This window comes from Mustela nivalis (genome assembly GCF_964662115.1).
Source record: "Mustela nivalis genome assembly, chromosome: 9".
Classification (NCBI taxonomy): domain Eukaryota; kingdom Metazoa; phylum Chordata; class Mammalia; order Carnivora; family Mustelidae; genus Mustela; species Mustela nivalis.
In genome coordinates this window covers 103,836,276-103,853,283 of record NC_139028.1, presented here as the reverse complement: position 1 = coordinate 103,853,283, position 17,008 = coordinate 103,836,276, and the positions used below count along the sequence as shown (strand labels likewise).

Sequence of the window (17,008 nt, the reverse complement as noted above, 5' to 3'; positions counted from 1 at the left end):
TCCAGCATATACTTCCTATTCCCTGTTGATAATATTCTTCCAATTCTGTTTTAATGGCTTGTAAAATCTCACAAATCTAAGTGCCTGGTATATCTTACTGGAGACTCAAATATTCACTCAATTTTTTTCTGAAATGTGATGACATCATTCTTAATTTCAGGTTGAATTCTGCAGATGTTTCATGGTCATCTGGAAACAAGCTGAAAACACTAAGAATAACAACTGCAGCTTAGCCTCAGAAGCACAGGTGACTAAGAAGAAACACCAGGCAGCAGATTCCCATGAATTCAAACCTCTGCTCCTCCTCTGCTCTTCCTCCCATTCTGGTTTTCCTAGGGGAGAAAATACTATGGCAGTTGTTCAGAGAATACTGACCCATGTGCAATTCCAGGAAGGGGCCTACATTTTTAAAACTGTGTTTGTGTATTTGGATGAGTGTATTGTGTATGTGTGCACACATACGTCTTTGTGTCATTCAGAGGTTGAAGGGGCTATGTGTTCATTATATAACCAGTAATATGGGCCAACTCTACATCTGAGTTTATCTTCTTAGGGTTTCCATCAGCCTCACAAAAATCAACCCTGACATAAATTATTTGCTTGATCAAAATCATCTGCCATAATTGTAATCCCTGTGCTACTCACAGACAAATCAATTATCCAGATGCTAGAGCAGACTCCCAGAACAAATGAACAACGTGACTGAGTTCATCCTGCTTGGCCTGACACAAGACCCAGATGTGCAGAAACTCTTGGGCGCTGTGTTTATAGTCATCTACTTTCTCACTGTGGCAGGCAACCTGCTCATTGTCATGACAATCAACGCCAGCAGAGCCCTGGGCTCCCCCATGTATTTCTTTCTGTCTTTCTTGTCCTTTGTAGACAGCTGCTGCTCTTCTACCATGGCTCCCAAAATGATATTTGACTTACTCACGGAAAAGAAAACTATCTCCTTCAGTGGATGCATGACTCAGCTCTTTGCAGAGCACTTCTTTGGAGGAGTGGAAATCATATTGCTCACAGTGATGGCCTATGACCGCTATCTGGCCATATGCAAGCCCCTACACTACAGGATCGCCATGAACAGGCAAATGTGCAGCCACCTGGTGGCCGTGGCCTGGGCTGGAGGATTTTTTCATGCTCTGATTCAGATTCTTTTTATAGTCTGGTTGCCCTTCTGTGGCCCCAATGTCATTGACCATTTCATCTGTGACCTGTTCCCTCTACTAAAACTCTCTTGCACTGACACTCACATCTTTGGACTTTTTGTTGCTGCCAACAGTGGGCTGATGTGTCTGCTCATTTTTTCTATTCTTCTCACCTCCTACGTCCTCATCCTTTACTCCCTAAGAACTCACAGTACTGAAGGACAGCGTAAGGCTCTGTCCACCTGTGCCTCCCACGTTACTGTAGTTGTCCTATTCTTTGTACCCTGTATATTTGTGTACCTTCGGCCCATGGTCACCTTTCCCATTGACAAAGCAGTGGCTGTGTTTTATACTATGATAACACCCATGTTAAACCCTTTAATCTACACCCTCAGAAACTCAGAGGTGAAAAAAGCTATGAGGAAGCTCTGGAGCCACAGAACAATCTTGGGTAATAATTCATGGGCCTAGAGAAGGGAAAAAAAAAAAAAAACTTTATTCATCTTTTAAGAACAAATAGGACTATAGAAAGGATGATGGTCTTGAAGTCAAAATATGTGAGTTTAACTATGTTGTGCTCCCTATGCTTTTTGTAATCTTTAATTGTCCTCTTTCATACCAATATTTGATTAAATAATGACTAAAGCCTCTTCCAATTAGAAAACTTTCTGCATTTGCAAGTTATTGATCAAAGGGACATTGTAATTCAGCATTATTTGTCACACCCTATAGAAAATCTCTGAGTTTATGTATTCAATAGAAAAATTCTCTGTAAAGCTCTGTGTAGAGATTTTTTAACCAATTAGACAATACAATATTGGTAAAGAAAGGCATAATACCTAAGTATTTAAGCCAAATTATATTTCAATCTCAACTATGTATTCAAAGTAGATTTATTATGATGAGAAATAAAGATCAATAAGAAATGAGTGAGTTTTAAAAAATAAGAGAGGCTTCATCCCAATATTAACGCTGCCTTGTTGCACATTGCCACGGGGACCATTTATAATGTAATCTGCTCTCCTCCTAGAATAAATTATGTTCTCTGCCTAAAGCCAAAAAGGGATATAAATTCTTCTAGACACAGCCATAGAGCAATCTTGCACATGATTCACAGTCAAAAGATAACTGGTGGAACATTTTTCTGTCAAAGGCATACTATATATACACCACTTGAACTCTGAAGTACCTGTTATTATATGGACTTCTACCTTAGCTAATAGGAAAAGTATCTAGCACAAAAGTGAGAGTTAATGATAACTGAGTAAGAAAGACAGAAAGACTATACTTTCAAATTTGAACGACAACCTTCAGACCAATTGCAAAGCAATGCAGTGGGAAGTAACCTGAGATACAGACACAGTGCCATTCTAACAGAAAGAACTCATATAAAACTAGATTCAGCAGGTGCCTGGGAGGCTCAGTGGATTAAAGCCTCTGCCTTTGGCTCAGGTCATGATCTCAGGGTCCTGGGATCAAGCCTCACATCGGACTCTCTGCTCGGTGGGAAGCCTGCTTCTTCCCTCTCTCTCTGTCTGCCTCTCTGCCTACTTGTGATCTCTGTCTGTCAAATAAATAAATAAATAAATAATCTTAAAAAAAAAAAAAAGCCTCTGCCTTCAGCTCAGGTCATGATCCTAGAGTCCTGGGATGGAGCCCCACATCAGGCTCTCTGCTCAGCAGGGAGCCTGCTTCCTCCTCTCTCTCTGCCTGCCTCTCTGCCTACTTGTGTCTGTCAAATAAATAAACAAAATTTAAAAAAAAAAAAAACAAACAAACAAGATTCAGATTTGACCCAAGACAAAAGCTCTGCATGCAAAACAAAGAGAGAAAATCATGAAAGCATATCAATATCATAAAATCAACAAATACAAAGGAAAGCAGTAAGAAAGTAAATAGGGGACAGAAAAACTATGAGACACACAAGAAACAAAAAGGCAAGCCTAAGTCCTTATCTGTGAATACTTATTGTATATTAATGGGTTGAATTCTCCAGTCAAAACACATGGAGAGACTAAATGGATTTTTAAAATCCTACTAAATGCTGTCTACAAGAGACTCACTTAAGCTTTAAGAACACACATTGTCTCAAACTGCAGCAATGAATAAAAGATATTCCATGTGAACAGCAACTGAAGGAGGGCAGGACTATCCTCATGTCAGACAAAATAGACTCTAAAAACAAAACTGTCACAAATAAGGACTTTATATAATGATATAAGGGCTGGTTACCCAGGAAGATATAATAATTGTAAATATTGATGGACCCAACATCAGAGTACCTACATATATCAAGCAAATAAAAGATATAAAGGCAGAAAGAGACAAAACCACAGTAGTACTAAGAGACTTCAATGTTCACTTTCAATGATGGATACAACATATAGACAGAAAATCTGTAAGAACCCAATAAACATGAACGTTATTAACCAAATGGACCTAACAGGCATATATAGAACAATCAATCCAATAGTAGTAGAGTATACAGTCTTCTCATGTGCACATGGCAGATGATGCAGAATAGATTATATGTTCAGTCACAAAGCAAGTCTTGAAAAACTTAAGATTCAAGTCATACAATGTATATTTTCTGAACACAAGGAAGTGAAACAAAATCAAGAGCAGAAGGAAAACTGGAAAATTCACATATACACAAAAATTAAATAACACATTCTTCTGCAACCTATGGGTCAATGAAGAAATCAAAAAGGGAATTAGAAACATGTCAATACAAACAAAATTTTAAACTGTACAACAAAACCTATGCAATGTAGCAAAAGCCATACTAAGAGGAAAATTTATAGCAATGATCACCTACCTTTAAAAAGATCTCAAGTAAACTAACCTCAAGAAATGAGAAAGACAAGTAAATCCAAAGGTAACAGAGGAAGGAATAATTGAGATTATATGAGGAAAAGGAAATAGAGATGAAGAAATCAATAGAAAAAATATTGATGAAACTAAAAGCTGTCTTTTAAAGTACAACAAAACTGACAATCTTTACCTAGACAGAGAAAAGGTCACACATGAAAGAGGGGACATTAAAACTCATACCACAGAAATAAAAGGATTACAAGAAACTACTACCAATATACATTAATTAATTGGATAACCTGGAAAAAATAGATAAATTCCTAGGAACATACATTCTACCAAATCTGATGCATGAAGAAGCAGATAATCTGAACAGACAAATAATGAGCAAGGAAATTAAATCCATAACAAGAAGCCTCTCAAGAGAGGAAAGCCCAAGACCAGAGTCACTGGTGAAATTGACAGTAAAATATTTAAAGAAGAATAAATGCCAATCCTTTCCAAACTCTTCTAAATATTTGAAAAAGAAAAAACATATCTGAACTTCCTTTACAAGGCCAGAATTACTGTTACCAAAAAAAAAAAAAAAAAAAAAAAAAAAGACTGAAATACTTAGAAATAAACTGAATTTTAAAAATTAAGGATTTGTAAGCTGGAAAGGACAAAACATTTATGAAAGAAAATAAAAACGAAAAAAGCAAATAAATGGAAAGACACCCTGTGTTCATGGATTGCAAGATTCAACGTTGTCAAAATGTTCAAACTATCCAAAGTGATCTAGAGTCACTGTACTACCTATCAAAATCACAATGGGATTTTTCACAGAAATGAAAAAACAATCTTGGGGTACTTGGGTGGTTGAGTAGTTGAGCATCCAACTCTTGGTTTCAGATCAGGTCATGATCTCAGGGTCATGAGATCTAGCTCCAAGACAGGCTGCTATATCAGTGGGGAGTCTGCCTGAGATCTCTCCTTCTCACTCTGCTCCTCCCCCCACTTGTGCACTCCTTCTCTCTCTAAAAGAAATAAATCAAGCTTTAAAAAAAGAAAGAAAAATAAGAACCTTAAAATTCATGTAGAATCACAATATACCCCCATAGCCAAAGCAATCATTAGAAAGAAGGACAAAGCTAGAAGCATCACACTTCCAGATTTCAAACTATATTACAAAACTCTAGGAATTAAAATAGTATGGTACTGGCATAAAGACAAATACAGAGACCAATGCAACAGAACAGAGAACCCCAAAACAAGCCCACGCATATACATATGCTCAACCTTGATCTTTGACAAGGTGCCAAGAATACACAATGGGAAAAGAATAACTTCTTCAGTAAGCGCTGGGAAAACTGGATATCCACAAGCAAATGAATGGAATCGAACCATTATCTTATACCTTCACCAAAACCAACTCAAACTGGACTTAAAATGGAAGGCTGGAAACTAAAACTCTTAGGAGAAAACACAGCAGAAAATCTTCATCATTGGAATGATCTATGATTTCTTGGATATGACACCAAAAGAACGGACAAAAAAGCAAAAATAAACAAAGGGGACTACATCAGACTAAAAATCTTCTGTACAACAAAGGAACAATTAACAATTTCCCACAGAATGGGAAAAAATATTTGGAAACAATATGTTTTGTATGGGGTTAGTATCCAAAATAGACAAAGAACTCATACAACCCAATAGCAAAGATAGCCCAATTTTATTTTTTTAAAAGATTTTTATTTATTTATTTGACAGAGAGAGATCACAAGTAGGCAGAGAGGCAGACAGAGAGAGAGGAAGGGAAGCAGGCTCCCTGCTGAGCAGAGAGCCCGATGCGGGGCTCGATCCCAGGACCTCAGGATCATGACCTGAGCCAAAGGCAGAGGCTTAACCCACTGAGCCACCCAGGTGCCCCAAGATAGCCCAATTTTTAAAAAGGCCACAGACTCAAATAGACATTCCCACTATATCTATCTATCTATCTATCTATATATATAGATATATAAATGGCCAACAAGCAAATGAAAAGATGCTCAACATTACTAATCATCAGTGAAATACACTTCAAAACCACAATGATGTATTATTTCATATCTGTTAAAATGGCTAGTAACAAAAAGACAAAGCATAACAAGTATTAGTAAGGATGTGGAGAAAAAGAACCCTTGTTCACCAATGGTAAGAATGTAAATTCATATAGTCATTATGGAAAAAGGGATGAAGGTTCTCCAAAAAATTAAAATTAGCAAGACAGGAAACAACATGTGTTGGAGAGGATGTGGAGAAAGGGGAACCCTCTTACACTGTTGGTGGGAATGCAAGTTGGTGCAGCCTCTTTGGAGAACAGTGTGGAGATTCCTCAAGAAATTAAAAATAGAACTTCCCTATGACCCTGCCATTGCACTCCTGGGTATTTACCCCAAAGATACAGATATAGTGAAAAGAAGGGCCATCTGTACGCCAATCTTTATAGCAGCAATGGCCACGGTCGCCAAACTGTGGAAAGAACCAAGATGCCCTTCAACGGATGAATGGATAAGGAAGATGTGGTCCATATACACTATGGAGTATTATGCCTCCATCAGAAAGGACGAATACCCAACTTTTGTAGCAACATGGATGGGACTGGAAGAGATTATGCTGAGTGAAATAAGTCAAGCAGAGAGAGTCAATTATCATATGGTTTCACTTATTTGTGGAGCATAACAAAAAGCATGGAGAACATGGGGAGTTAGAGAGAAGGGGGTTGGGGTAAATTGGAAGGGGAGGTGAATCATGAGAGACTATGGACTCTGAAAAACAATCTGAGGGTTTTGAAGGGGCGGGGTGTGGGCTGGTGGGGTATCAGGTGGTGGGTATTATAGAGGGCACGGATTGCATGGAGCACTGGGTATGGTGAAAAAAAAAACGATACTGTTATGCTGAAAATAAATAAATGAAAAAAAAATAAAATACCATATGATCCAACAATCCCACACCTGGGTATTTATCGAGAACTACTGAAATCAGGATCTCAAGGAATTCTTTGCACTCCTATTGCTCATTTCAGCATTATTCACAGTAGCTAAGATGGGGAAACAACCTCAGTGTCCATCAATGGCCACAAAGCTTTGAAACAAGTAATGGAATATATACAGACATGGTATACTTTTCAGCCTTAAAAAGGATGGAAACCCTGTCATTTGTGACCACAAGGATGAAACTTGAGGGCATTACTCTAAGCAAAATAAGCCAGTCATAGAAGAAACACTGCAAAATCATTTGTTCTCATCAGACCTGCCCTGATGCATCATCACCCAGAGTCCATAGTTCCTTTGGGGGCATTAGCTTTCCTAACTGAGAAAAGAACCAGAAAGCAAACAGTGTTTTCTGAGGATGGGTAAGGAAGAAATTAGCAGTGATTGTTTAAAGGATATGGATTTTTTAATGAAAAGATGAAAAATTCTGGAGATGGTTGGTGGTGATGTTTGCACACAATGTAAGTGTAATTCATGACACTGAACTGGACTGTTGAAAATGGTTACAGGTGCCTGGGAGTCTCAGTGGGTTATGTGTCTGCCTTCAGCTCAGGTCATCCAGGGATCAAACCCCCTACCTTGCTCCCTGCTCAGCAGACAGTCTGCTTCTCCCTCTCCCTCTGCCCCTGGTCATGCTCTCTCTCTCACTCTTTCTATCTAAAATAAATATATAAAATCTAAAATATTAAAAATAAAAATGGTTAAAACAGTAAATTTTATATTATGTATATTTCCCACAATTCAATAAAAAAAAGGGGGGGAGAGGAACAAACTGTGAGTGAGCAAAATTATTAAGTGCTGAGGACAGTGCTGAAGGCACTCTTTCCATTGGTGCTGTGGGATTTCAGGAGCATATCAGTTTCTTTAAAGATAAACATTGATTTTTTTTAAGGTGTTTTTGTACAAATTTCATCCAGCTCTTCAACACATCAGAAACTGAGGGAGAAGTTTATAGTGGAGCCTCCCTTCTATACTGTTTCCATCCCTAGCTCTGAATGTCTTTACAGAAAATGTTTGCCTTGGAGTGATTTTCTCAATGCCTACCATGTGGAAGCATTGCTCTTTACATGTCCTCAATGATTTCTTGGAGGATAGAGAGAAAAGCTATATTCCCATGAACACATCATGAGGACCTGTCATCAAGATACACACACCAGAAGAAGTTGATGGATCTATGGCTCATAAATTACCCAATCTTCCGTAACTGAGAATTCTGCTATCTGGGTCTCCATTGTTAGCCACTAGTAAAAAGGTCAGTCTCTCAGAGTAAAATGGCACATAACATTGAAACCTGGCATTTTTGTTCTCAAGACAACTATATACTTAGAACAGGCATGTTTTCAGAGAGAAATCCATTCTCCTAACTCTGACCTGCCTAAAACTACCTTCTATCCTGTGCCAGGCTAAACAACATTCAAATGAAAAGCAAAGCCCTATCGGGAAGCTTTCCTACTTTTCTTACCAAAATTTCATCTGAAACTATAGCCACAGGCACACGTTTCACCAAAGCTCAACTGCATTTCTAAAACTGGCCTCTAATGATGTTTGTGGGTACCAAGTAGGAGCAAATGAAAGGCAGGGGCTGAGGTTTCTAGCAAAGATTCCAACAGGACCAATTACTAATCCTCTGAGGACTTGAGAGGTCAATGCATTACCAAAGTGCAGGTGCTTTGTCAAAGTCTATTTAAATATTTGTCTAGAGTCTATGAAGAAAGAATTACAGTACACTTAACTAAATGACAGAGGCAGAGTATATACCAACAAGCTTAAGATTCATATGTGAGACACTGCACCCAAGCTTAAGGGGTTAAAAGGAGGAATGAAAAAGAATTCTCTCTACACTGCTCATGGACTTTGGGAAACATAAATTTGGCAGGATTTAAAAATATATCTACCCAATCAAGTAGATCTGATGCACTTACATATTTTATAGTACAATATGCTAGCTTATTCTGACTTAAAGTTTTTCCTTTTTCCCAATATTTTTACTTTGGATTAAATACAGTTTTGAGATCTGAAAAATATGTGTATTTTACAGATGTGTCTATATTTTCATCAAAGGCCATGCAAGTGAGTAGAAATTAAATCCTAGAGTATTGAAGTTTCCTAAATAAAGCGGCTCGTTTCTGGGTAAGTTCAGAGTGATAATAGAACTAAAATGACCAGGACTCGGACAGTTGTCTGAGAGAGAATTCCGGTGATGCTCTTGTTAGTTGACAGAGTATATTTGCAGCTGTGGTGCTATGCCCTCAGGAGAAGAAAGCATCACTGGGTACAATCCAAAAACAGTGGAACCCACAACCAACTAGATCCAGGTCAGTAGTAACTCCATCTTTTTCCACAAATTTTAAGCAGATTAACTTAATTTATCCAAATTATTTTTATAAGTAGTTTGTGTAGCTAGATGCTGTGAACTGAAGGTAATCTTTTCTCTAAAAATGAATTTGAACACAATGACATTAAAATAGCAGTAGAAAATGTGATCTGTAATGCTGCTACACAAGATGTTCTTGAGGACTACTAAGGTCACTTATCTAACATTGTGGCTAACATATATGTAGAAGTGGATTGCCTCAGTACATTTCTATATGTTTATTTGAAATTGTTCCCCCTTTTCATGACTTCCATTTTGCCATGCTGAAGTCAGCATTTGTGGATTAAACCTACGAAGGATGATGAATCACTTAGTTCCCACCTATAGTAGCAGTCATGGATAGAGAAAAAACAAATAAAGAGACATAGCTTTCTGGGAAAAAAAATGATAGTTTCCTCACCTTTATTGAAGATGAAAGATCATGATGTTTCATAATGTTCCATAAACATTAGAGGAAAAAATATGTTAGCATGGATAAGAAAAGGAGAAAAAGAGGGGGAGAAGGATTAAAATGTCCTATAATGATTTATAACAAGGACTCACTATGGAAAATACATGGGGAGATCAGTCAATAATAGAATAAATTATTGTATATATTCAATTTTTCCACTAATTAGCAATGAAGTCTTCAAGTTCATCATAAATGATTAAACTATGTCAAAGGAAAAGCTTGTATTATCTTAGATACCATTTCTGTCTCAACAATAGGAGATTTGAGGAAACTTCATGACTCATTTAATTCTATTTGTAAAATGTGACTAGGATTATAGATCTATTCTGGAGCAGTATTATTTTTACTTAAAGACTGACTGATTGATGAGAGAGCACACACAACAGACAGAGGAGCAGAGGCATAAGGAGAGCGAGAAGTAGAGGTCCCCCTGAGAAGGGAGAAGCAGACTCCCCCTGAACAGAGAGCCTGAACCTGGACTCAATCCCAGGACCCTGGGATCAGGGCCTCATCCAAAGGCAAACACTTTAACCCACTGAGCCACCCAGGCACCCTTTTCTGGTGCTTGTAACATACTGTCGCTATTCAGTTTATATGAATGAGAAATTTAGTGTCTTTCTGTTCTTTTTTTACAAATATCTCCAAAGTGGTTGAAACTGGAAGGTGTGGCTTCCTCTTTAGTCACACCTTTTTAGTCATGATGGAAGATTTCACAGTTGAATGGATGGTGATGGAGGTGATGGAAGAGGTGATGGAAAATTTCAGTGTTGAATTCAAAATGCTACTAAGAAATTCTCTGATCTTTCCAGATAGACCATAAGCTCATGACCCAAGCTGAATCCATGGGAAAGACAAGCAATGTAACAGAATTCATTCTGCTGGGCCTGACTCCGAACCCAGAACTGAAGAAATACTTATTTGCTGTGTTTTTAATCACCTACTTGATCACAATGGCAGGTAACCTCCTCATCTCCGTCACCATCTTCATCAGCCCAGCACTGGGATCTCCCATGTACTTTTTTCTGTCCTACTTGTCCATTTTAGATGCTTTCTACTCCTCGTCCATAGCACCCAAAATGATCTTTGACTTGATCTCTGGCAAGAACACCATATCCTTCAATGGCTGCATGACTCAGCTCTTTGCTGAACATTTCTTTGCTGGAGCAGAGATCATCCTATTAGCTATCATGGCCTATGACCGCTATGTAGCCATCTGTAAGCCCTTGCATTACATGACCATCATGAGCCGACCTGTCTGTTCTTTCTTGGTGGTAATGGCTATGATTTTAAGCTGTTTGCATGGAAGTATCCAGGTATTGCTCATGGTCCAGTTGCCATTCTGTGGCCCCAATGCCATTGACCATTTTATGTGTGATTTAATACCTCTCTTGGAACTAGTCTGTACAGACACTCACACTTTGGGGCCCATGATTGCTGCCAACAGTGCATCACTATGTCTGCTCATTTTTTCTATGCTGGTTGCTTCTTACATTGTCATCCTTTGCTCCCTGAGAACTAAAAGCTCTAAAGGACATCGCAAAGCCCTGTCTACCTGTGCTTCTCATGTCACTGTTGTCATCTTATTCTTTGTACCTTGTTTATTCATGTACCTGAGACCCATGACCTCCTTTCCCTCTGACAAAGCTGTGGCTGTGTTTTACACCATAGTAACTCCCATGTTGAACCCTTTAATCTACACCCTCAGAAATGCAGAAGTGAAAAATGTCATGAAGAAACTCTGGGGGCAAATAATAAAAATTGGTGATAATGAAACTTGGGATTAGACTATGTCCATAAAAATATCTAGGGAAAGTTTTACAGAGATTTATTCCCCTTCTTAGTTGATTAAACGTGGGACAGCCAATTATCCTGTCTGGATCACTTTTCTTCAGAAGTATATGTATTGTGGGCAGGAGAAACATACCCATTAAGGCAAAGTAAGCATGGTGCCTAGAGCCCACAATAATTTTAGGAGCCTTGCAAATGGTTAATTTCTTTTAAAATAAGGGGAGAAATGGATGTAATGCAAATCCAACTTGCAGTATAGTCATCTTTATACCAATGCTGTCATAAAATGTAATTTTAATATTTTTTATGGAGGGGAAAGACTCATGAGGACAAATAGCAAGGGGCCACAGAAGTCATAATGTTTTCCTGACTGTGGGTTGAAACAAGTAAGCAGTGGTATTCCTGAGCACTGTTTAACCCCACACTACAACTATAATGAAGTTTTATTTCAAAAGAGTAAAACTATATATGCAAAAACATATAGAACACCAGGGAGTCTTCAAGAAGTACTTTCATCCAAACATAATTTTTCTTATCTTCCTAAATTTTAGAGACTTACAGATGTTCTTGCACCACAGTAATAAAAACTCTTTACTTCCCACAAGCCCAAGGAAAGCACAGTTACACACAAAGGTACTTTTTAAAAATTACATTACCTCCACTTCCTGTAGTATGCAAATGTCTACAGAAATATTAGTAGCAGAACTGACTGATGCAAAAGAGATAGAAGTGATCAAGTCCATAAAGTTAAGGCAGAAAATATCTGTATATTAAAGATGTGTTTTAGACATGGACAAGGGCAGAGTCTGAACAGCTGGGGCAGGAAATTACCAGTGATGTAGGAACAAGTCTGTGTCACAAATGAACAATGACCACAGGTCTGGATTACAGAAAAGAATTCATAACAGGTACGTTAAAATTCTAGGACAGATTCAGAAACAGTCAGATGCTTTGAAGTCAGAGAATAAGAACTTTGGATCAAATAGGCTTGATTTCTCATCTTCTTTCTGGCGTCAATTAACCTTTTAATGTAAGCTTTTGCTTCATGTCTCTACTAATTTTTTTTAATCTATACAATGGAAATAGCATTGCGTACTCTCTCAAGTTGTGGGAATTAAATGATTTAGATTCAAAAAAACGAATCAGCTAAAAATTAGTGAAATCGCTCAGACATGGTTTCAGCCTTCAGAGATGTCACCAGCACATAAAGTAAGCCAGGGTCAATGGTAGCTGACAAGAGGAGCCCAAGAACACCACTACCAACCACCATTTGCTAACCATGATCACAAGAGGACCAAACATCTGTGCCATACTCACTTCACTTTATAATAAGTCATAAAAGGCATCTGGATATGAGTAGGGACAGCAGAGCAGAGAGTTACTATCTCAGCAAGGAATCTAATGGGACCTATGAGCAGATCTCTGGACACTAAAAGCTAGGCCCCACCAACTCCCCAGTCTGGGACACAAATGCCCTTAAACATCTCTGCAGTAACAAATGAGGGGGAGCTGACTGGAGCAAATGTGACGTGTCTGAGCAGAACTCATTTCAAAAGTTCTCACTGATGTTGGATCCCCTTCTGCTGCTCTAAAAGAGGAAAAGGGAGAGCCACTCCAGTGCCAGAGACCCACAGACCTATCTCTGTACAGAGCTTGGGATTCCTGAAGAAGAACTCAGAAACTTGTCTTCAGAGGGTGATTTCACAATCAGGGATTGAATATCATGTGATGCTGACATATCTCATGTTCTCAGAACTGTAGATCTGGTTAGACCTTACTCTCTATGACAGCCTTTTAAAAATAAATGTTTTGCCAAATAAACAAACAGACTCTTTTTTTTTTTTTATTTGACAGAGAGAGAGGGATCACAAGTAGACAGAGGGGCAGACAGAGAGAGTGAGAAGAAAGCAGGCTTCCCACTGAGCAGAGAGCCCAATGCGAGGCTCTATCCCAGGACCCTGAGATCTTGACCTGAGCCGAAGGCAGAGGCTTAACCCACTGAGCCACCCAGGCACCCCAAACAGACTCTTAAGGGAACAAAGTGGTGGTTACCAGTGGTAATTGCAAGAGGTGGTTGTGGAGGGAAGGGTGAAAGAGATAAATGAGATTAAAAGGTCAAACTTTAATGAAATAAGCCAAGGGGTTAAAAAGTATAGCATAAGGCATTTAATCAATAACATTATAATATTATGGTGACAAAGGGGTGACTACACTTATCTTGGTGAGTACTGAATAATGTACAGAACTGTCAAATCACTACATTGTACACCTGAAACTATCGTGACATTGTATGTTAAATACACTCCAATATAACCTCTAAAAAATGGATGTTTTGCTATAATTTCCTGAGTGACCAACTTCTACATATATACAAACAAGACTATGTCTATAATATCAAACTTATCTTTTGAAGATCTAGTGTAGTTCCCAAGAAAGATGGGATGAAAAGGATAATATAAAAATACGGATGACGATGCTCATGATGCTCACGATCACAGCGAATGTTTCTGGAGCACCTTCTCTGAACAATATACTGACCTACCCACTCATTTGTAAGTTTTGGAGGCAGTAATTTCATTCCTTATTTCTTTCATTAATTTAAGCTTCAAACTGTGGAACTTACCTCTTTTTAAAATGTCCTTTACATACCACTAGAGGAGAAAAGCCAGAAAAACCGAGCCTTTAAAGCTTTCCCAAGATGATCTCCCTCCTCATCTGCTTTCCTTAAACACATTCATTCCACTTCCACATTTGGTATACTCAAAGAAGCAAATGAAAGATTTTCCATATCTGGAAGTAGGCAAAATATTCTTGCCAACCTCTCATCTTATCAGTCAGATTAGCAACATATTTTAGCCATTTGTGGCCACACAGAAGGTGTATTATTCAACATTCTTTTTCCTTTATGATTCATTGGTAGTTTCTCAGGTCATGGAGAAAATGACCACATAGTATAAATGACCACAAAAACCCAAGCCAAACTATACCTGTAGTGGTGACCCGTAGACATCAATGTGTAGCCTCACTTCTTTTCTCCAAATTATCTAGTTGGGAGTGGTTGTGGGTTGTTTTTTCTTTTTTTTTTTTTTTTTTTTTTTGTATTTTATTTATTCATTCGACACAGAGAGACACAGAGAGAGAGAGCACAAGCAGGAGGAGCAGCAAGTAGAGGCAAAAGGAGAAGCATGCTTCCTGCCAAGCAGGGAACTGGACATGGGGATCAATCTCAGGGCCCTGCTATCATGACCGAGCTGAAGGCAGACACATAACAGACTGAGCCACCCAAGCATCCCCAGTTGGGATATTTTAGATAGAGCCTGATAATCAGCAAGAGAACTAGTTCCCTACTATGAAGAAAAGTCACCAGGATTTCTCTAGAGTCAGTCTTTCATCAGTGACATATGACACAGGTGGTAAGAGTACTATCTCTTGTTCCAAAGTGGTCTCTTGAAAAGAACATTATTTTCTTCTTCTGTAGAATCATGATCCACTTACAGGGACTTCTACCTCTTTCTCTTTATTACGATTTTAGTCCCACAACACCTCCCTATCATCAGATTCCCCAGCTCAACCTAGTGCTATTTTTTCACAGGGCTGATTATAAGAAGAACTGTGTTAACACATCTTTGGACACACACCCAGGCAGATATTCTAAAATCTGATAAGAAAAGAATCAAAGGACTGACCTTGACACTTGGTAATGGGGCTACATTTTCAGTCAAGAGGACTTTAGGATCCACCCTAAATATCTTAGGAATACATATTTTCAAATTTAACTCTAAGGATCTTGTATCTTGGGCGTCAATATTACCTTCCCTCAGTACACATAAGTTTAAACAAATAATGATGATCTGTGTCAGGCAACACAAAGAAAACATGTTGCAAAATGGTAAAGATATAAAATTGTGGAATTGCATCATTGCTCATCTCATGTTATCCTACTAAACATAAAAATACTTCTTATAGTGGACAGAGCAACTGCAAAGATTGTACAAGTTTGCATATTTGAAAGGACTCACAAGAAATCCAAAAGCATAATCACAAAATGCTTTTTTTTTTAAAGACCATTGATACTCTGAACTGAAAAACTGAATACAGGCAAGCTCTGAAGGTGGACAATATGTCCAAACAAACTCTCAGGAGTCTTTGGTGACACAAACAAGCTTCATCTCCAGTTGAACCACCAAGAACAGCATGGGATTAAATCTGGGCTTCAGGAAAGTTCAGGCACTAAGTTTGCAATGAGGTATTCACATCCCTCTAGTCAAGTCAGTTACACCAAGTACAAGCTATCAGGTTTTTAAATGATTTTAAGAAAATTGTTCTTGGGGTAATCAGCAGAATTTGGGACTTTAACCTTCCACTGGCATTAAGCTAGCCAAGGGTCAAAGCCCTGTATAACCAGAAACAAGACTTTCCTGTTCAGTAGCAAAATAACACTTTCTTTTTTTGTTATTATTATTTGCAGTTAGCCAACATATAGTACATCATAAGTATTTGTTGTAGTGTTCAATGCTTCATAAGTTGTGTAAAACTCTTTCTTACACAGTCCACCCTCTGACTCTTGCTCAAGACTAAATCACACATAATAACTCACTCCCATGTATATTTCGCACCACTTACAAAACAGGAAGAAAATAGATCAAGTGCAAAGTACTATTCTCATCCATCATCAAATGAGAGATGGGTTTTGTTTATTTTTTTATTTTTTATTTTTTTGGCATTGGGCAGACTTTACAATGCGATATTCTTTTATATTATTTTTTTAATTTTTTTTATTTTCAGCGTAACAGTATTCATTGTTTTTGCACCACACCTAGTGCGCCATGCAAACCGTGCCCTCTCTAATACCACCACCTCATTCCCCCAACCTGCCACCTCCCACCCCTTCAAACCTCTCAGATTGTTTTTCAGAGTCCATAGTCTCTCATGATTCACCTCCCCTTCCAATTTACCCCAACTCCCTTCTCTTCTCTATCTCCCCATGTCCTCCATGCTATTTGTTACGCTCCACAAATAAGTGAAACCATATGATAATTGACTCTCTCTGCTTAATTTATTTCACTCAACATAATCTCTTCCAGTCCCATCCATGTTGCTACAAAAGTTGGGTATTCATACTTTCAGATGGAGGCATAATACTCCATAGTGTATAGGCACCACATCTTCCTAATCCATTCGTCCATTGAAGGGCATATTGGTTCTTTCCACAGTTTGGCGACCATGGCCATTGCTGCTATAAATATTAGGGTACAGATGGCCCTTCTTTTCACTACATCTGCATCTTTGGGGTAAATACCCAGGAGTGCAATGACAGGGTCATAGGGAAATTCTATTTTTAATTTCTTGAGGAATCTCCACACTATTCCCCAAAGAGGCAGCAGCAACTTACATTCCCACCAACAGTGGAAGAGGGTTCCCC

At 38.4% G+C, this 17,008-nt stretch overlaps 2 protein-coding genes across 2 annotated transcripts; both read left to right on the top strand.

Moving 5' to 3' along the window:
* Nucleotides 1-627: 627 nt before the first annotated feature.
* On the top strand, nt 628-1,619 carry LOC309840346 (olfactory receptor 4C5-like; the record flags this gene model as incomplete). The annotated part of the gene is made up of 1 exon (XM_082682406.1): nt 628-1,619. The coding sequence occupies exon 1, from the start codon at nt 690-692 to the stop codon at nt 1,617-1,619; it is 930 nt and encodes a 309-aa protein (XP_082538532.1). The 5' UTR covers nt 628-689.
* Nucleotides 1,620-8,684: 7,065 nt separating this feature from the next.
* Nucleotides 8,685-11,582, top strand: LOC309840345 (olfactory receptor 4C45-like; the record flags this gene model as incomplete). Its single annotated transcript, XM_082682405.1, has 2 exons — nt 8,685-9,288; nt 10,608-11,582. The coding sequence occupies exon 2, from the start codon at nt 10,623-10,625 to the stop codon at nt 11,580-11,582; it is 960 nt and encodes a 319-aa protein (XP_082538531.1). The 5' UTR covers nt 8,685-9,288; nt 10,608-10,622.
* Nucleotides 11,583-17,008: the final 5,426 nt, after the last annotated feature.